At 41.2% G+C, this 22508-nt stretch overlaps 1 protein-coding gene across 1 annotated transcript in view; it reads right to left on the reverse strand.

Annotated features, from left to right (window-relative positions):
• The window catches only part of LOC124802673 (myeloid differentiation primary response protein MyD88), a 108322-nt gene that overhangs the window by 17306 nt on the left and 68508 nt on the right, over window positions 1–22508 (reverse strand). Inside the window, exons 7-8 of the mRNA XM_047263593.1 lie at window positions 13965–14145; window positions 3834–3999 (exon numbers count right to left, since the gene is read on the reverse strand). Of these exons, the coding sequence (XP_047119549.1) occupies window positions 3834–3999; window positions 13965–14145 (347 nt within the window). The remainder of the gene's footprint in view (window positions 1–3833; window positions 4000–13964; window positions 14146–22508) is intronic.

Genomic DNA, 22508 nt, shown 5'->3' on the forward strand with positions numbered 1-22508 from the left:
TTTTTCTTTTTACTTGCACAATTAGATGAATTTTCCACACCTTCCACTAATGTGGTGGAAGTGGGGGAAGAGGGGGGAGGGGGGGCGGGGGTACATCTCTCTCAAAGCAGTTCTGACACAGATTACAAATTAAACCTTGGGAGAAAAGAGCACAATCAAGCTGCAGCACTAAGAAGAAAATCTCTCTCTCTCTCTCTCTCTCTCTCTCTCTCTCTCTCTCTGTGTGTGTGTGTGTGTGTGTGTGTGTGTGTGTGTGTGTGTGTGTGTGTGTGTGTGTGTGTGTGTTTGTTTTATTTTATTTTTTTTTAATAGTTTGTTTCGTGATATCTCACGTTTTCTCAGCGAGAATGATTAAAGCTTTTGATTGTTCAACCGAGTTGTTTCCATTTTATGCACAATATTTTGATGACTGACCAAGTCGTCACATTCTCATTCTCATGCTACGAGTTCCAACATTATGTATGCTCGCTGCCTGTACACCAACCAGACAGTGAAATATTGTTAGTCTAGCACTACTATTTATAGCAGAGTTCAATACCCAATACCTGCTACGCCCTTTGATGCTTTTTTGTTTTCCAGAGCCCATACTCTTATTTCACGAAACTCGCAGTCTCTCAGCATTTTCCAGTTCTGGTGGAAAAGATAGTCTGCAGAATCCTAATAAATTGAGTGTCAGATGCCACCTTGCTTAAATCAAAACATATGACTTGGTTTCTTTAGTTTTCAGACATTTATTTTGCCATATTCCTTAATTATCATGTCTCATAGTTTCCACTACGATACTAGTCTCGTCATATTTTATTCCATTATTATATTATAGGCAGTGCTCAGCGACAGCTGACTTGCTTAGTTTTTTTTCTCTGATGTTTCTTACACCTCCACCTCTACATCTACATTCATGTTCCCAAGCCACTATATGGTGCACGCTAATCAGCACCTTGTAGTACTTGCTAATCATTCCCTTTTCGGAGCCTGGAAAAAATCACTGTCTACTTGCTTCTGTGCAATCCTCTATTTATCTGTATGTATGTTGGCGGCATTAGGATCCTACTGCAGTATGTTGAAAATGTCAGTTGTTTACACTCTCTCAAAAGTGTTTCATGAAGGGAATGTTGTCTTCCTCCTGGGAGTCCCCCATTTGAGTTTACAAAGCATTCCATAGTAATTACATGTGAACTGAACCAACTAGTAACAAATCCAACAGAATGATTCTGAATTGTTTCGGTGCCTTCCTTCAAAGTAACTTGGTGGGGATACCAAAAATTCATCAGTACTGATGAAGAATGGGTCACACAAGTGTTCTATCAGCAGTTTCCATTTTTGATCAGCTACACTTTCCTTCAATTTGTGCAGCAAACCAGAGTATATCAGTTGCCTTCTTGGCAGCTTACCTTACATGCTCGTTTCATTTCATTTCGTGTTGTGGTGGCTGAAGCTACGCTGCTTAAAAATTAGGGAGATGTAATTTGTATACTCATCTGGGCCTGCTACGTTGTATATGTCATACAAGGACATTTTATATTATGCTACAAGACCAAAATACTGCTGTGTGACAATATTTTATCACAAATACTAACAAAAAGATAGAGGGGCTGGCCAGTACTTACCTCCTCAGCTCAGTACAGCCGATAGATACACAAAAAACAGAACCAAAAATTTACGTTCCTAGCTTTTGGAACAAATGTTCCTTCATCAGGGAGGAGAGAGGGGAAAGAAAGGGAAGAAGGGAAAGTAGATTCAGTTACTCACAACCCAGGTTATGAAGCAACAGGGAAAGGAAAACAGGGAGGGTAGCAAGGATGGAGGCATGGTTGTCAGAGGGAAGCCCTGTTTTTTGTGTATCTATCGGCTGTACTGAGCTGAGGTAAGTACTGGCCAGCCCCTCTATCTCTTTGTTAGTATTTGTTTCACATCTTTATATGAGATTTTCCATTAATATTTTATCACAGTATGTCTTTTTCAGCACAATTGCCACCTTCAGGTTATCTGTGGAAATGCTTATTGTGGTATAATATTTCAGATTTTGAAGTTTATAATTTAATGTATTAGGGAATAGAATTATGCTTTGCTATGTACATCAGGTGGTCTCGATAACCATATGATATCACTGTATATCACTGCCATAGTTGCTGTCACTACAGTATAAGCTTGCTCTTTTCATATCAGTAGAGCTACAGTAGGTGTTAACGCAAGTTGCAGCAGTTATTTCTGAAGTTGTTGAATTATGAAAGTTTATTTCATAATGACATTAATTGACAGCTGTTTCGACAGTTCAATTAGCGATATTATATGGTTACAGGCAGTTTGTTTCTATAGTATTCTGTATGTCATAACTCTGTCCTTACCAGCTACAGTATATTGTTTATATGATCTGTGTTGTTGATGTGGTTGTACTCTCATATGTAATTTAATCCTACTGCTTTTTTGGAATCGGTTATGCCAGACAGTGTTGTGGATAGCACATTATCGAAACACACAAACGTAAAATCTGCATACCAGACATGACACAATCTTCAAACACTACTACACTCCAAACAAACAACATCAACCATGTATTCAAATCCAGGCATATATAAAACTCAAACTGGACAGAATTTCAATGTTCAATACCGAGAACACATTCGGGAGAGCGACACGACAGTAACCCATCAACTTTCTTCCACCACTTAAAGACAGAATGACACATGGCGGATGATGCAGAGTGGTCTGTCTGTTTTACACAATGCACAAAAGGGATCACTAATGAATATGTTTAAAGATATCGAAATATATTCACGCACAGAATTACCTTCAAGAAATCCTAAATGAACATACCGATTGCACAGAAATTTTTATTGTAATTGTCCTCCCAAACACGAAATGAGTAGAGAAACAAGATCTACAAACATATTATAGATCGTGTTGCCACAATATATATATTTAAAAAAAAAAAAAACAAAAACCGGAAAGCATACATTTGAGAACAAAACAATGTCAGGAAATTATTATATATAGCTGGTAAGAACAAAGATATGACCTAAAGAATACTGTAGAAGCAAACGACCTGTAACTGTATAACATCATTGACTCATCTTTCAGTAAGCTGTCAAGTAATGTATGAACTTTAAAATCTGAAGTATTGTACCAAACTATGTATTTCCACAGATAACCTGAAGCTAGTAATCATGCTGAAATATATAATGACACAGCAGCTTCTTGGTCTCCTAGCATAATACATAATGTCCTTATCTGACATATGATATAGTGGGCCCAGATGAGTGTACAAATTACATCTCCATAATGTTTAAGCATAGCAGTTTTAGGCATCAATCTAAAACTTTTCTTTATGTAATAGATATTTTCATTCAGTCTACTCTCCCATTAGTAACTCCCTTCACCAATGACTGCAAAATCATGCATAACTTAATTATTTGGTCTGGAATGATGGGTGTTATCTTTCTCACATTTTGTGCCATGTACAGAAATCTGTCAAAGCATCAAAGGCTCTTGTAAAAAATAACAAATACTACATTTGGTTTCACACTACACATTTTAAGTTCACCAATCAGAATATCAAACAAACCATTTAAAATTTGTGACACACGAACTTTCTTATGATAAAAAGCATCAGTATTAGATGGCAAAGCATCTGACATTTAAGTCTCATTTTAGGTAAAATTTTAACTATTCACAAGACATCCAGTTTTGCTCCATTAGAAAGGAAGTTAAGAATACAGTAGTTTAATGAGATAAGCCCATAGCCTTCACGGAACTGTTAACCATGTAATTACCATCTTTATGTCACGAGTAGGATGACTACAGACATTACTTGCTACCATAGGTAAGCTACTTACCTTAACAGGTGTGAACAATGAATCTGATGGTATATCTTTCAAACTGTGAGGCTTATATAAAGCACTTCCATGTATGTCATGCGGTGCTGAATGGTATGGCAGTCCACTAGCCGTAGGCTCCTTAAATTTGTCATCTATGTTGTTCTTTATTGTAATTTCTTCAGTCCTGGAGAGCAGATTATTAAATCAAAATTTTAGTCATATTTGGTTTACATAAGGAAGTGTATGCACATGCGCAAATGCAAAATGTAAATGACATGTGAAAATGCAAAATGTGAATGGTGCACTTGCAGAAGTGTTAAGATTGCATAGTACAACAGTACAATCCCTGGTGTGGAATACAGGGACAATTTATTCATTAATTCATTCAGTCAGTCACACTGTCTGAATTTTTCAGGACCACTTACAACAGGTCATTAATGTAACTTCAGCACTTGAAAACATGAATGATATTCTGTCAAATCTGAGTTTGTACTCGTGTAATAAATGTTCATCCAATTTATGGGAATGCAGCCATGTGACATCTTGGACAATTATTGATATTTCAACAGGTGAACAGCCAGTAATTTTCAAGGCACAAATGCAACAAGAGTGTCTGAACATCTTTTTCAGAATGTCTGAATTCAATCCATCTGAATATTTACTTTGCTATGGAGTTGGGAAAGGATGACTGTCTTCCCTTCCTTCATTGGAACATGTCACTGTTTCTTTTTTGTCATAACTCTTCTGCCTGGTTTAATGCAGCCTGTCATGAATTCCTCTCTTGCCCAACTTCTTCATTTCAGAGTAGCACTTGCAACCTACGTCCTTAGTTATTTGCTATTCCAATCTCTGACTTCCTCTTAAGAGTTTTTGCCTCTACAAATCACTCTAGTGCCATGGAAGTCATTCCTTCATGTCTTAACAGATGTCCTATCATCCTGTCCCTTCTCCTTGTCAGTGTTTCCCACACATTCCTTTCCACTCCAATTCTGTGCAAATCCTCCTCATTACTTACCTTATCAGTCCACTTAATTTTCAACATTCTTCTGTAGCACCACATCTCAAACGCTTTGATTCTCTTATGTTCTGGTTGCCCCATAGTCCGTTTCACTATATACAATGGTGTGCTCCACACGTACATTCTGAGAAATTTTCTTCCTCAAATCAAGGCCTATGTTTGATACTAGTAGACTTCTCTTGGTCAGGAATGCCCTTCTTGCCAATGCTAGTCTGCTTTCGATGCCCTTCTCGCTCCATCCATCATTGGTTATTTTGCTGCCTAGGTAGCGGAATTCATCAACTTCATGACCATCTAAGTTTCTCACTGTTCTCATTTCTGCTGCATTTTATTAGTTTCGTCTTCCTTTGATTTACTCTCAATCCATATTCTGTACTCATTAGACTATTCATTCCATTCAGTAGTTCATGTAATTCTTATTCACTTTCACTCAGGAAGGCAATGTTATCAGTGATTCATATTGTTGATATCTTTTCACTTGAATTTTAATTCCCTCCTCAGCATTTCTTTTATTTCCATCACTGCTTCTTCAACATACAGATTGAACAGTAGGGGCAAAAGACTACATACATCCCTGTCTTACCCCCTTTTTAATCCAAGTGCTTCAGTCTTGGTTGTCCACTCTTATTATTCCCTCTTGGCTCTTGTACGTATTGTATATTACCCATTTCTCCCTATAACTTACCCCTATTTCTCTCAGAATTTCGAACATCTTGCACCACTTCACATTGTTGAAAGCTTATTCCAGGTCGACAAATCCTATGAAGGAGTCTTGAGTTTTCTTTAGTCTTGCTACCATTGTCAACCACAATGTCAGAATTGCCTCTCTGGTGTCTTTACCTTTCCTAAAGTCAAACTCATCATCATGTAACACATCCTCAATTTTCTTTTCCATTTTTCTGTTCATTATTCTTGTAAGCAACTTGGCGATGCGTGAGCTGTTAAGCTGATTGTGCGATAATTCTCAGGCTTGTCAGCTCTTGCAGTCTTAGGAACTGTGTGGATAATAATTTTCCAAAAGTCAGATGGTCTGTCACCAGACTCATACATTCTACACACCAATGTGAGTAGTCATTTTGTGGCCACTTTCTCCAATGATTTTAGAAATTCTGATGGAATGTTGTCTATCCCTTCTACCTTATTTGATCTCAAGTCCTACAAAGTTCTGATTCTAATACTGGATCCCCTCTCTCTTCTAAATTGACTCCTGTTTCTTCTTCTGTCACATGAGACAAAGCTTCCCCCTCGTAGAGGCCTTCAATGTACTTTTTCCACCTATCCGCTCTCTCCTCTGCATTTAACAGTGGAATTTCTATTGCACTCTTAAAGTTACCACCCTTGCTTTTAATTTCACTGAAGGTTATTTTAACTGTCCTATATGCTGAGTGACTATTCGGTATTCCTGAATTTCCCTGAACATTTTTGTACTTCCTTCTTTCACGGATCATCTGACGTATTTCTTCTGTTACCCACAGTTTCTTCGCAGTTACCTTCCTTGTACCTATGTTTTCCTTTCCAACTTTTGTGATTGCCCTTTTCAGAGATGTCACTTCCTCTTCAACTGTATTGCCTACTGAGCTATTCCTTATTGCTGTAGTTTTAGCCTTAGAGATCTTCAAGCATATCTCATCATTCCTTAGTACTTCCGTATCCCACTTCTTTGTATATTCATTCTTTCAAACTAATCTCTTAAACTTCAGCCTATTCTTCATCATTACTACATTTTGATCTGAGTGTGTGCGCTCCTGGGTACACCTCACAATCCAGTATCTGATTTTGGAATCTCTACCTGGCCATGATGTAATCTAACTGAAATCTTCCCATGTCACCTGGTCTTTTCCAAGTATACCTCCCCCTCTTGTGATTCTTGAACAGAGTATTTACTATTACTAGCTGAAATTCATTACAGAACTCCATTAGTCTTTCTCCTTTCTCATTCCCTGTCCCAAGCCCATATTCTCCTGTTACCTTTTCTTCTACTCCTTCCCCTACAACTGCAGTACAGTCCCCCATGACTATTAGATTTTCACCTCCCGCTATGTGCTGTATTACCCTTTCAGTATCAGTATCGTCACATAGTTTCTCTATCTCTTCATCTTCAGCCTGCAATGTTGGCATGTATACTTGAACTATTCTTATCAATGTTGGTTTGCTGCAATTTTGTAATTACAACCCTATCACTGAACTGTTCACAGTAAAACAATCTCTGTCCTACCTTTCTATTCATAACTAATCCCACTCCTGTTATACCATTTTCTGCTACTATTGACATTCTTTCCAGTAATGATGGAATTCAATGTGGTGTTGGCCCACCCTTAGCCTTGACAACAGTTTCCACTCTCGCAGGCATACGTTCAATCAGGTGCTGGAAGGTTTCTTGGGGAGTGGCAGACCATTCTTCACAGAGTGCTGCACTGAGGAAATGTATCAATGTTGGTCAGTGAGGCCCGGCATGAATTCAGTGTTGTAAAACATCCCAAAGGTGTTCTATAGGATTCAGGTCCAGACTCTGTGCAGGCCAGTCCATTACAGGAATTTTATTGTCATGTAATCACTCTGCCACAGGCTGTGCATTATGAACAGGTGTTCGATCGTGTTGAAAGATGCAATCGCCACCCCCAAATCGCTCTTCAACAGTGAGAAGCAAGAAGGTGCTTAAAACATCAATGTAGGTCTGTGCTGTGGTAGTGCCGTGCAAAGTAACAAGGAGTGCAAGCCTCCTCTATGAAAAACACGACAACACCGTAACACCACCGCCTCTGAATTTTGCTGCTGGCGCTACACATGCTTGCAGATGACAGTCATCAGGCATTCGCCATACCCACACCCTGCTGTCGGATCACCACAATGTGTACTGAGATTCATCACTCAACACAACATTTTTCCACTGTTCAATCGTCTAATGTTTACACTCCTTACACCAAGCGAGGTGTCATTTGTCATTTACCAGCGTGATGTGCAGCTTATGAGCAGCCACTCGACCATGAAATCCAAGTTTTCTCACCGCCTGACTAACTGTCATAGTACTTGCAGTGGATCCTGATGCAGTTTGGAATTCCTGTGTGACGGTCTGGATAGGTGTCTGCCTATTACACATTACGACCCTCTTCAACTGTCAGCATTCTCTGTCAGTCAACAGACGAGGTCGGCCTGTATGCTTCTGTGCTGTACGTGTCCCTTCATGTTTCCACTTCACTATCACATTGTAAAAAGTGGATCTAGGAGTGTGGAACTCTAGTGTACAGATATATGACACAAGTGACATCCAATCACATGACCGCATTCGAAGTCAAGTGAGTTCCGCGGAGTGTACCATTCTGCTCTCTCACGATGTCTAATGACTACTGAGGTCGCTGAATGGAGTACCTGGCATTAGGTGGCAGCACAATGCATGTAATATGAAAAATGTATGTTTTTGCGGATGTCCGGATACTTTTGATCACATAATGTACTTCAGTTGATTGATGTCAGGAGGAAGTACAAAAATGTTCTGGGGATTTCAGGGCTACAGAAACACATTTTACGTTACCTTACATTACATTTATTATTGTCCCACAGATCATGAATAGTACATTTCGTAATGATGTGGAACTTGTCAGTTTAACACTATTTTTTTATTGCACAATAATTTTTTATGTAGGAATTTTGTTGGAGTCCTCCTCTCTACCTGGTCAGAGTTAATATTTCTTGCTCACACTTTGGTAATTAAAATTCACTATCGCTACTTCTGGTATTGAGCATCTGTTGTGTGGTACAATAGTTTATGATGTGCATGTGCATGCATGCATAAAACTGACGCATTCCAAATCATAGTGAGAGGTCACAATTTATGATTGATGGAAAACGCAATTAACTAACACTGACTATGCAGCTAATTCATATGCAACTGCACCTGTGGATGTTCACTTAGCTCCCATACAACACCAAAACAGTAATAAGAATAACTATCAACATGCTCAAAAACAAGTGCTTGTCTTTTCCCAAGCTACATAAGCCTCATTTACTTCTCACTGATCACAACAACTTCTGGGAAATGGACTATCCTTACTTAGGTAGCACATATAACCATAACATACGATGTTCACCAATCCCATCCAGATAGCTGTGTGTGTTAAAGAGCCACCTCGGAATGAGGAGGTGCTCTGACCCTGGATGGAATCCACCCCATGGATTAATAATGAGGGTCGATGTGCCGGCCATACTGGATGTGGTTTTTGAATGGTTTCCCCACATCCCCCTACGTGAATACCAGGCTGGTGCCCAAGTCCCATCACAGTTACATGACTCACAAACACTGAGTAAAACTGTTGCACAAGTTCACATAAATAACACAACACACAAGACAGTTTGGGTACACACATTCAGTCCCGGGTGGTTATGGACTGGTGGCAGGAATTGCATCTGGCCAACCCTCAAATTAACCATGCCATATCAATTAATAAACATGTCAATCCTGTGCGAGATGTGGGACAAAAGCATGAGAAAAAAAAGAAGAAGAAGAAGAAGAAGTTGTGTACTTGGAGTCCTCAGAAATTATAATGTCAGAGGCCTGATGAAACTGGTTTCATATGACACATGATCTCATAGTTATGAGGGGAAAGTTCCATTTTGTATGTGGAAATAATAATATTGCCTAAACTAGAAGATTCTGTTTACTTCACCTAACACTGACCCAAACTGTTTGAAAAGTTCTAAGTGTTTCATACAGGGGCAGTTTGTTGACAAGTACGATTATTAACAGGAGCGTTTGATGGCAGTTGGGAAATGTCAAGATGATTTAAAAACAGCAGCACGATGCAGCACGACAGCCACAAAAGTCAATGATCCGCAGTGTGTAAAAGTCCCATAATTTTGTTCACTTTACTGTAATCACTCGGAACAATTCCACTGACCAAATTATATGCAAGAGGGAGTCCTGTTTTGTTCCATGTTACTGACTGTGCATGGTTTGATATATACAAGGCATGTTTTTTAAATAAGTATTTTTCCATATTAAGCGAAAACAAGCATATTAATAAAACTTTTATTATAACCCTGAAACTACAAACAATCCAGCTGAAGGAACATAGACAACTGAGCATTACAGTAAAGGTTGAAAAAACTGCTTCTGTTATAATGTTGTATTTACTTTTCAATGCTTAACCCATGACCAGTTTTGGGCTACATGCCCATCATGAAGTGTGATAACTTTGTGCTGTGACCCCAAGTGCCACGATGAATGAGTATTGGATGCGGTGCTCTGTGATCATTGGTGGTACACCACATCCTATATTCCTCTGTCGCAACACTCGGGGTCACAGCACGAAGTTGTCATGTTTGACGATGGGCATGTAAGAGCCTGAAACCAGTCATGGTTTACTGTATTTACTCGAATCTAAGCCGCACTTTTTTTTCTGGTTTTCGTAATCCAAAAACCCGCCTGTGGTTTAGAATCGAGTGCAAAGTAAGCGGAAGTTCTGAAAAATGTTGGTAGGTGCCGACACAACTAACTTCTGCCATCGAATTATGTAGCGGAGCTACACAGGCATGCTTTGGAGGCACAAAGATAAATACTGGCGACAAAACCTCTGCATCAGTAAATTAAAAAAAAAAAAAAGGGCGGAAGACAAGCTTTTTTTCACTGCCCCGAGTTTCGACCACTGCATTTTCATACATTATCCAACGAAGTAAATACAAATTCCGTATTGTTCATCTTCGAATGTAGCAGCATTTCAACGTGCTACGAAAATCCGACTGGCAAGATTGTTTGGGATGTTTGTCAATATGGCCAAATCTACCTGTGACAAGAGATCGTTGCTAATAAGAACTTTTATGAATTGTGAATCACATGCAGTATTCTTTTCACCATAAGAATAATACCGTACGAATATAAACATTTTGCCATGTATTCTTTCGTGTTTGCTGCTATCTCATTTAAATCCTGTCTGCCTAAAACTACGAAACTAGAGTAAGACAATATCAAACGCAGAATAATATACATATCATGCCATGTTTATATTCGTATTGTTCTTATGCCTAATAGTGATACAGTCAGAAATGAAGCACAACAATTGACAAGATTTTTAAATCTAAGATGACTAATTTCTGTGCAGAATGTAATGTACTACAGAGGCATCTGCAAAGATTTTCAACAGGAGAAAAATTTTCGCTAAACTCTTGTTCAGACCACCTTCTATCATACGCAGTCTATTATTTGGTTCTTGTTGATCATTATCAAAGAAAGCAGCAGTGTAAGTAACAGCAAATAGCAAGCAGTCTCTTGCCATTGCTTCGCTAATGAGACGATTCCTTTTTTTATTTTATTTTATTTTTTTATTTAATTTTTTTTGTAAGCGGCGGTAGCGCGCACAAAAGGAAGCCATGCCGCGAGCGGCGATAGGTCGTAAGCACTCACTATCAGAATGCGACAAACAATGCATGACACAGTACAGTAATGCATTTTCAGCTTAGAGTGACGTAAACATCTATAACAAAGAGAATGGCACTTACCAGATCAAAGAAAAATAAGCAATCAATTCAAACCAGACGAAGCACGTGAAAAAGGAACGGTACCCATATAAATATGGACGGAGCACCTGACGCATAGCAGTGGCTACATGGTAAAGCTTAACTGCTAAGCTTAAGACTCGAACCAAACTACTGTAGCTGTATAGTCATTCATTCGACCTAAATTGTGTCTCATATTACAGTGGACCAACTTTGTTTCGATCTGGATGTGCGGCCTAAAACTTTTATCTCCCTTGGAATTTCGAGTCTCAAATTTCAGGTGCGGCTTAGATTCGGGAAAATTTTTTTTCCTTGTTTTCGAGTCTCATTTTTCAGGTGCGGCTTAGATTTGAGTACGGCTTAGATTCGAGTAAATACGGTAAGCACTGAAAAATAAAAAGAACATTACAACTGAAGCAGTATTTTCAGCTGCTACTATTACATAAAAGCCTGTACTTAAACATACTTTTTCAACAATTCCACCAGTACCGATGTAACGACCATAGCAAAGAACCAACTTTTGATTTGACTCTCATAAATATACCACTTGATTTTCCAACCAGTTCTGGAAGCCATTTTGATATTATTGTCATTACTGTGCACTGTTTGCTTAAATGTTTGACCATGGCTGTATGAAGGGTGATCAATTTGTTTCCAAAGAAGTGGGCTAAGTTGAAAGCGAGCCCACACAACTAGCAGAGTAACCCATGTGTCAGCTGCAGTCACAAATCTACAGCCCCAAAAACCAGCAACACTGCATTCCGTCATCAAGGGCTGGCTGTATTGCTAAGGTGGTGCGCAACACCATTTGCACAGTTGCGTATGTTAACAGATGCTTGGCTCCTGCAACCACACACTCCACCTGAGGGAATATAAACGGTCTTGTCTCAGCAGACTAAAACAATCTGCATCCTGCAGTCAACCACCGCAGGTTCCTGGTCAGTCATCAGCCTAATGAACAAGTAGACCCTATCACACCTCAACAAGTAGCATTATCTACTAGTCAGAGCCACTGGTCGACAAGCCAACAGACCCCCCGCCCCCCCTCCCTCATTCCAGGCTTCGAACAGGACCTGCTGGGGTGAGGTCACTCAGTGCTCATCACCCGACATTCCACCCAGTCTGTGGATGTCCTGAGTTCAACTCTGAGTACATGTGCACTTTCTACCAGCTTCACGGAGACCACAGGTGAAGAATGGCAGCCATCTGGCTTTGTGCTGCAGAACTGATATGCTACTTACTCAGCAACAAGACAGATGCTGCAAGTTGCTGTTACGAGTCATCATTCAACAACAGGGATGCAACACACTGCCTGTTAAAACATGGACCACACAATAGCAGCTAGCACTGTATTTCTGTATTGAGGACATCAGTTAATACTACAAATTACTCTTGCATTCTTGTTATGCATAGTAGAGCACTTGCCCGTGAAAGGCATAGATTCCGAGTTCGGGGTCTCGGTTTGGTCCACAATTTTAATCTGCCAGGAAATTTCATATTATCTGCTGCGGCACTGGAGAAACCATTCCACATGCACCACTCAAGTCAGAATGGCTGCTCTACAACACAGGCGTTAGAAGAGTCAGCACTCTTGAGGGACATCATGGAGCAATGGTCTGCTGCATAATTTCAATATGGTCAGTGAAGATGAACAGTGTTTCATGTGACAGGGCTGGCCATTTTATGTCTAATTGCCCTGGTGGTACACCATGGGATTGGAGAGCTATGTTGAGAGTTCAACTTTTGAAAGGGGATCCAGTCAGTGATTTGTGTATCTTTAAAGGACAAAGTGAAGGAACAGATGGAGACTTACAACTGGTTACGTGTAATCAATGCAACTTATTGGGGTGTAGTGCTCTGTGCACCCAATTATTCCCTGTGGGTTGCTTTGTGTGTAGGAAGGCTGGATATTCTTCACTCTGAGGCACGAAGTACTCATGGTTGGCAATGAGAAGTAAGAACTGGGTTTAGGTGTGATGAGCAGCAGGAAATGTGACTTGTGGTGGCATTTGGTTCTTATCTTGTTGAATTTTCCTTTTTCACATAGACACAGAGTTTTCAATGGAGAAATCAGAGGTTAAGAAAGTTTCAACCGCAAAGGTGATCCAGATGTATTGAGATCCTACATTCACTGACATGTAATATAGATCGACAATGTCATGAAAAACGATGGAAAAAAAGAAAAATCATCCCTTCACTAAGCTTTACAAAGCTTTTGATTTGGATTTTTTGGCACAGTTTCATTAAGACCTCACAACATGGCTTAGAACTGATTGTGTTACCATGGGAGGGGGGGGGGGGGCATTTCATTATTTTAGCTGAAATTATTTGTTTGAACTTTTCTTTCTTTGGCAATGTTGAATGCCTCAATTCTATGGACTATTGCTTCAGCTCTGTTGTAAAACGGCCCTCCATGTTTTGTCTCCAGATCTGAAAACAATTGGGATTTAAAAAAAATCACCAACTTCATTACTGTTCCAATTAAGGAGATTCAAAATGCTGAATACTCAACTGGTTACAAGCAACTGGCAGTCAGCAGTTGGCCTAACTGCTTGTGAGCCTCTCCCTCTGAACACACACACACTGTACACATGAGGTGCTAATTCTCCAATATAGTATATTAAAAAAAAGTACTGTCGCAGCACCTGCTGAAGTCTCTTGTGGTCCTGCTATTTGCACTCGGAGCTGCAATAGAATCGTGCAGTTTCTCCCAGAAATTCCAGAGGTGGCCAGGTCGAGTGAAGTCCAGTAGGAAGTAGTAACTCAGCTCAGGAGGTAGTTGGCACTTCTGATACAGCACAGGTACAACTTTCCGGTGCTTCTGATCTGAAAACAAGAGGCGATGAAAAAATATATACTACAATTACTAATAATTCTTACAGTAAGAATAACAGCAGAAATGTGTGCTGCACTTTTTTTAAGAAACAAAGTTTTGAAAAGGCTTTGACTTAGCTTCCTGTCTTTTAGTGTCTTTCCATGAATTATTTTAAAAACCATCTTAATTACCTTCACTCTGCAGTGGAGTGTGCCTGAATTGAACCTATCTTACAGATTAAAAAAATGCGCCCCATATGGAGACTTTGACAAGAAATTCTCCCTTCAACAGTATCATCATCCTCACACAGGATGGGAAAACTAACAAGGATACAGAGCAGGATGTGTTCTGCAACAACATACAGAAGAATTCCATATTGTGAAGCATTCACACGTATGGAAACAATACAGAGTTCCATCGGATTTCAGCAGTAAGACAGGAAATGTTAACAAATACAGTACAGGAACACTTTCTACATCAAAAGCTGACATTTGCAGATGCTATATTGGAATACACATATAAAACATGCCCACTATCCCCAGTGATGGCCAACCTGTTCATGGAGAGTTTCAAAGAGGAAGCACTGGAAGCTGCCGAACTGAAACCTGTATGCTTCTTTCGCTACGTGGACAACACGTTCGCCATCTGGCCACATGGACAGGAACAGCTACAGATTTTTCTACAACATCTAAATTCGGTCCACAGTAACATTTGGTTCACGATGGAGACTGAGAAAGATGGAAAACTACCCTTTCTTGATGTCCTAGTGGAACGTAGGTCTGATGGCTCACTGGGTCACAGTGTGTACCGCAAGCCTACACACACTGACCTGTACTTACATGCCTCCATCTGCCACCATCCGGCGCAGCTTAATGGAATGCTCGACACCTTGGTACATGGAGCACACTCGATCTCTGATGAACAGAACTTGCCAACGGAACTCAAACACCTGGAGACCGTGTTCCGCTAGAATGGGTATGGCAACCGGCAAATCCAAAGGGCCTTCTGACAACAGAAGTGCAGCAAGAACCGAGATGAGGAACAACCCGAAGAAGAGAAGCAAGCTCTGGTCTCTCTGCCGTTTGCTGGCAACATGTCGTCAAAAATAGGGAGACTGTTAAGGTGACACAAGATTGACACAGCCTTCCGGCCACCAGCAAAGATTTGTGACCTACTAGGAACGGCAAAAGATGACGTAGGGCTGAAGAAAGTGGGCGTATACAAAATCCCGTGCGGCTGTGGTAAATCCTATATCGGCCAAACAGTTCGCACGGTCGAGGACTGATGCAAAGAACACTAACATCACACCCGCTTACGCCAACCCAGCCATTCGGCCCTAGCAGAACACTGGGTTGAAACCAGAGTAACAGATAACCTCATCAACAGGGACACCGGGTTTCAACTTAGCAAGGCCTGGAAACAGTTATTGAACACCATCAAAGAGCAACGGCACGAGCGGACGCGACAGCCTTCCGCCACGGCGGACGGAGATGGACTGCGCCTACCACCGGGCGTGGCTGCAGCTTCCCCCCCCCCCCCCCCTCCCACCACGTGGCACCCCGCCGGCTGCCCGCGCCAGGGTACGACTCGGGACCCCACAGACATAACAACCATGGACACAGTGCAGACAGATCATTCCATCAGCACCACGGTTATCCACCGAAATATCGTGGAACTTTGATGAACGGATCCGGCTGGACACCCGAGAACCTTGGATACAGCACGTTCGCCGGGGAAGCCTGAGATCTCAATAAAATTCTTGTTTGAGATTAAGTTTGAAGGTATGAACACAAGACAAATAAGCAATGCAAAATCTGAAAATGCCCTCATTATATGCACACACAGTGTATTTGGTTGCATACAGCTTTTTCAAATGGGGAACTTAAGTTAACTTTTGTGAAGCATTTGAGATGTGGTGCATTAGAAGGATGCAGAAAATTAGGTAGACTAATAAGGAATGAGGTGGTTCTCTGCAGAATTGATGAAGAAAGGGACATGTGGAAAGCACTGATTAGAAGAAGGGACAGGATGATAAATGTGTGTTAACACAATGGGGCATATTATCTGTGGTAAGAGGAGGAGCTGTAGAGGTAAAAACTGTAGGAAATAACAGAGGTTAGAATACAAACAACAAATAATTGAAGAGGTACGGCGGTATTCTGAGATGAAGAGCTTTGCACAATTCACAATGGACCACGTCAAACGGGTCTGAAGACTGCTGCAGAGGGGAGGCGTGTCTGTCTGTCTGTCTGTGTGTGTGTGTGTGTGTGTGTGTGTGTGTGTGTGTGTTCAACATGTCCTAAATCACTGGATCGATTTCGGCCAAATTCAGTGCACACTACTATTTACTGTCTGGAAAGAAGTACTGTGGGGATAAGAACCACCCAGCTCCCATAGTGGTAGGGGTGAGAAGTGTTCGCATCCCCTTACATCTAGGCTGCCCAGCATGACAGATGTGTTCTGTGGATAGTACCAGAATGCCTTTCAGTGTTTATACATGTGATTCATATGGCTGGACCAAGAAGAGAGGGTGAAGGAGGGACACACAGGGAGGGAATGGAGGAGGGACAGACTGGGAGGGAGTGGTGAGCTGTTGCGGCTCCAGTTCATTTTATCCTTGTCTTCTCAGTGCCTTCTTTCACTGGCACCCCAATGTTTACCGACGAGTGCACCTTCCATCGGAACGGCAAGAGCAAATCCTCATGCCGCATATGTCCACAGACACCAGCAACAATTTTCGCTCAATATGTAGGCAATCATTTTGGGTGACCATATGATTGGGCCGGACTGTCTACCTACTCCACTTACCGGGGTGTATTACCTTCACTTTTTGCAAGAAACTCTACCTGGCCTGCTGGAAGATTTTCCCCTGGACATACGGTTACGCATGTGGTTGCAGCATGAAGGGGCACCCAATTATAACACTCGTGCTGTGTGCGGATATTTAAATGAACCCTTTGACGGTCAGGTAATTGGCAGAGGTGCTCCTAGCACATGGACACTGCAATCACCAGACCCAACGCCACCGGACTTTTTCCTGTGGGGATTATTCAAGGTTCTAGTTCACCCACCAGGATGAGAACCACTTAGAAACGAAGAGGAATTAATGGATCGTATTCAGCATGCCACCATTGACATCAGGGAAATACCAAGAATCTTTGAAAGATTTCGTCAAAACACCGTCTTGACATTACCAAGCTTGTGTCGCATCAGAGAGTCACCAGTTCGAGCACCTGCTTTAAGTAAACAACGTCCTAGCTACACACACACACACACACACACACACACACACACACACACACACACACACACACACACACAAAGAAAAAAGCGAACTAACAGCTGTTGACCGGTTTGTTCCCAGTATCTCTTATCATGAAACTACAATGGACGTGTCGGGAATGTGGCAGATTCGCCCCCTGGCTAGAGTGGAAGGCTGGTGAGCTACCAACGAGCATGTGAGCCACCTTGGATAGATCGCGATCTCCGGCAGGCAAAGCATTTGTGGTCATGTGCTGTCCAGAGCATCCGGCAACAGTGCACTCCCACGGCCAATCTGAGTGCGTGGCACCAAGTTTTCATAGTTTAAAAATTGTGCAATGTCAACCTACACAACATTAGTAATTTTGGTTCCTACTGGCTTCAGGTATTCAGGCTTAAAATTCCGGGACACACATTTTCTCCACCCTGTATACGAGCAATGTTGGAGTTAAATTCTGAGGTAGTTCCTTTGCTTCTTCAAATAACTGCATATATACTTGGTGTGGTGAGGAAACTTTTAATGTAATTTCCTTTCCAATTGCCTCTCCTTTGATTTCTGTTTTTAATTATAACTTGCTATACTTTGCTTGAGTATGGCACATAAGTTACACACATCTCCTCCTGGCCGTCTTTCTTTCCAGGTCCCCTCCTGTCCCTCTTTCTTTTCATCTCCTTCTCCTCACTCCCTCCATCCACCTCATCCTACCCACTCTAAGGTTCAGCTTCACCTTTGCCCTCTCTGTTCATCTTCACCCACACCCTTTTCCTTTTCTACATAGCAACTATACCTCTTCCATTTTCCACCTGCTTCCTCCACCTCTCAATCCTCCCACCTCTCTCTGCCCATTTCCTCTTCCTCCTCTCTCTGTCCATATCTTGTTGCCTGTCTTGAAGAATCTCCCCCCCCCCCCCCCCGCTCTCTCTGTACATCATAACCCCCACTCTGTCCATCTCCTGCTCTTCCCTCGCTCTTTGTGCCCCTCTTCTCACACCTCTGTGTCCATGCCATCCCCCCCCCCTTGTCCGTCCCTGTGCTGCCCCCCTCTTTGTCCATCTCATCTGCCTCCCCTTTCTCTCTGTCACCACCTCTTCTCTCTTTCTCTGGCTGCCCCTCCCTAATTGCCTCTCTCTGTCCCCTTTAGCCTCTACCCCTCCCTCACTTTGTCTCTACCTTCCCCCCCCCCCTTCCCCTTATGGCCCCTTCTCTATGGTGTGTCCATCCCCTCTGCCTGTATCACCCCCTCTCTGTTGGTTTCCTCCCCCATCCCGTTTTTTGCCAGTTCTGTTGCTTCATTCGCCCCCATCCCTGGGCACTGTCATCCCCTGTTCCTCACCCCTTTCTCTGTCTGTCCTCTACCTCTGCCCATGTGCTTAGTCTCTCTGCCCTTTTGGATGCCCCCTCTATTTGCCCGTTTCCCACCTTGTGTTCCTGGCATCTTTCTGTGTCCAACCCACCCTCTACCCTCTCTCTGCCTGTCCACCCCCACCTCCACTCTCTCTCTCTGCCTGTCCACCCCCACCTCCACTCTCTCTCTCTGCCTGTCCACCCCCACCTCCACTCTCTCTCTCTGCCTGTCCACCTCCACCTCCACTCCCTCTCTCTGCCTGTCCACCCCCACCTCCACTCTCTCTCTCTCTGCCTGTCCACCCCCACCTCCACCCTCTCTCTCTGCCTGTCCACCCCCACCTCCACCCTCTCTCTGCCTGTCCCTCCTCCACCTGAAACCTTGAGAGGCAGGTTGGGATTGGAAAAGAACCACAAGCACTTGTGGGTAAAGGCTTCTGCTATACTTTCTATATTACAGTTTCCAGCTATAGACATTCACATTGGTGCTATATGTTTTTAAATGTCATCAGGTCATCACCTCTGTATTGACATCCACCTACTATCCATTTGTCTGGCTACATGTCCTGCTCAGCTCCATTACATCTCTTCAGTGTCATCATATTCATGTCTTCCCCTCCATTCTGATCCCTGATGCATTTGTTTCTTTACCCTGTCTCTTACCCAGCAGCCCATAAAATGTATCTCACCACTATCAGTTTCTGAGTGGATTTCACACTAAAAAATTCCATGTTTCACTGCAATAATTAAAACTGCTGGTACACACTGATGGTAAACCCTGCTTTTCGTACAAACCTTAAGTTTTATTTTTGAAATGCTATTTAGTTTTCTGTAAGACCACCATTCAATTTTTACTTTTCTGCTGTTCATCCAGTAATCATCTTCAACTGCCCTACATACAATTACTAATCAAATGGTTCTTCAACTTCAGTGTTAATTTGTACTGTTTGGTTTTGATACATTGCTCATAAATTACTTTTGTCTTATTTAATAGACTGTCATCCTACTTTCTTCCATTCACTGTTGAAGTAAATCAACATGTGTTCCTTCTTTGTTTTTGCAGTTTAAGGCTCTGATAACTTCACTTAGGACTGCTGAATATAATTCCGATGATGTGTAATCTCCATGTCAGGTTCCTCTTTCAATTCTGGATTTCTTACTAGGCTGTTAAAGCTTAATGGAAGCAGTGTAGCTGACACACACAATCTTCAATACACTCAAACAGGTTAACTTAATACCTAGTTCCCCAAGAGTTGTTAGTACTGATATCATAAACTGAATCAATAGCCATGAATTCAAGATATCACAGTAATTAATACACAAATTTTCCTCACAACCTTGAAATTGTTCCTTATGCTATATCCATTTATAAAGACAGCTTATTCTTTTACCTCATTAAAGTCTTAATGTGTTTTGTATGCACTAAAGGTTGAGGTCTAATTAAGTATTATATTACCAAACAAAAGCGATGGCGGGTCGATAGACACACAAAACAAACACAAATACACACAAAATTCTAGCTTTCGCAACCAACGGTTGACCGTTGGTTGGGAAAGCTAGAATTTTGTGTGTGTGTTTGTGTGTCTATCGACCCGCCAGCACTTTTGTTTGGTAAGTCTCATCATCTTTGTTTTTATATATATTTTTCCCACATGGAATGTTTCCCTCTATTATATTCATAAGTATTATATTAATTTATTATTTGCATCTGTGATCATGCGAAACTGTTGCAGTGGTCCTACATAACACAAAAAGTCCAAAAAAATGGAGTCAACAATGAAAGTTCATTTTGAGAAGCTGAAATTAAAAAGGTATTTTTTGACAGTACTACAAACGCTGATCTTTCTGTTATTGGATTAGATGGTGTGATATATGCTGACAGCAAATCTTTCTAGAATGAAGGCTCAAATAAGAGGTTACAATAAGGACTGCCAAGAGTACACAGAACATTGTGGAATGTGAAGCTAGTAAACTTTGCAGAACTGTCTGCCTGAAGCAAATTAGGGAGTTAACAAAAATTGCAAGTGTGTATAAATTTGCACTGATTTGAACCACTCTACTACGGAATGTGAAACCAGTACCTCAGCCACTGCATCACCTCACTAGGCTGCAACATTTGAGGCAGACTACTACTGTTGTGAATCTCACACAGGGGCCATGAGGAAAATACGAGAAACATTAATTTATATACAATGGCGTGTCATCATTTACTCTTCACGCCACACGTGAACTGAACACAATAGGGAGTGGCTAATATTAATATGGCATGCTCCACATAATGCAGAGTATAACTGTTTGTGAAGTACACACTGGGTACTTTAGATCTTCCCTCCCAGTACTTTTTCTTGGAGACAGTATGTTCAATATTTTTCGGCTAAAATGTGTTCCAGCAAAACCGATATAGTGGAATTCAATGGTGAATCTAACATTGCCTGGAAGCTATTGTAAAGCAAAGAATGTGGCCTGAATTTCAGACAGGAACATGGTGAAAGATGCAGCTCATTTAGTAGGGCCCTGAAAATTTGAATGTTCTTCCTAATAAGTTTTTGTATTTTGTGCCAATTTGACAGTATCATTGGCCAATTTGACAGTATCATTGGAAAACTCTTCCTGGTTAAGTGCCACACAATACCATTCTAGCTTAACCAAAGTAAATGGGAACTGTTCACAATCTTGCTTTTCCCCACAGCCAGTGCGAATACTTGTGCCAAAGAAGATGCAATTTTGTAGCAGTGCACTGCCAAAGATTTCTGTGTTAGTCTTTAATGTGTCTTTGTTATTCCCTCAGTAAAGGGCTTGTTCTGAGATAGATATTTCATTTGCTTATAGTACTTGGAGCAAGTCAGTTAAGAAAAACCCAATAGCAACTCACACAATGCCCAAATTTTGGAAAAGTGATAATGCAGAGATTTCAGGGACGAAAAAATAGAAAATTTTTGTTTCATCCATGTCACCTCTTAAATGTGCAACAAAAACATTCTTGAAACTCCTTGGCATATTAAAAGTGTGGGACTGGGACATTTTTACTTACACCTTGTAAAATAGCAAATTATTTTAGTTATTATCTTGCGTTGAAAGCATAGCATGCCGTGGAGCTGGGAGGAGAGCAGAGTTCCGCTCTCATGCTGGCGCAGCTGATGCTGGCTGCTGGACCAGCGAGTCATGTACTAGTCTAATGCTGTGTGCAATGCGTTACACATACACTATGAATCTGCAGAAGTATTATTAAATATTAATCTATCTTTTTCATACTTAGTATACCACAGTCTATGGATAACAGAACCATACTGCTAAAATTTCAAATAAGTATCTTCAATACTTCAGGAGATATAAATTCTACCTACAATACATAATAACCGTGCTGGTGTTGTGAAACTGTGTTAGGGACTGTAATGTACACATCTATAGTATCAATCTAAACTACAACCAAGAGGATAGGTTTATATAATCTAATTTTCTGGAATTTTCTTTAGTTTCGTTACCACTGATATCTGACATAATTAGAAGTGCTTTGGAAAATTATTATTTCTTTGTATTTTGGTGATACAGAGAGTGAATGGAGGACATATGTAAAGTGAGAGTGCGATATTTTATTAAAACTATGTAAATGTATGCATGAGGAAGTTGTTGTGGAATAGGCAAATTAGTGATGTATGTCCGAATGAGTTTGAGTTAGTAAAAGGCAGCTAGAAGGAGCACTGAGTATTAAATTTATTAGTAATTTATTTCGTGGAGAGGAACCATATTTTGTTTCCATTGAATTTTATT

The sequence above is a fragment of the Schistocerca piceifrons genome, chromosome 1 (genome assembly GCF_021461385.2).
Source record: "Schistocerca piceifrons isolate TAMUIC-IGC-003096 chromosome 1, iqSchPice1.1, whole genome shotgun sequence".
Lineage (NCBI taxonomy): Eukaryota > Metazoa > Arthropoda > Insecta > Orthoptera > Acrididae > Schistocerca > Schistocerca piceifrons.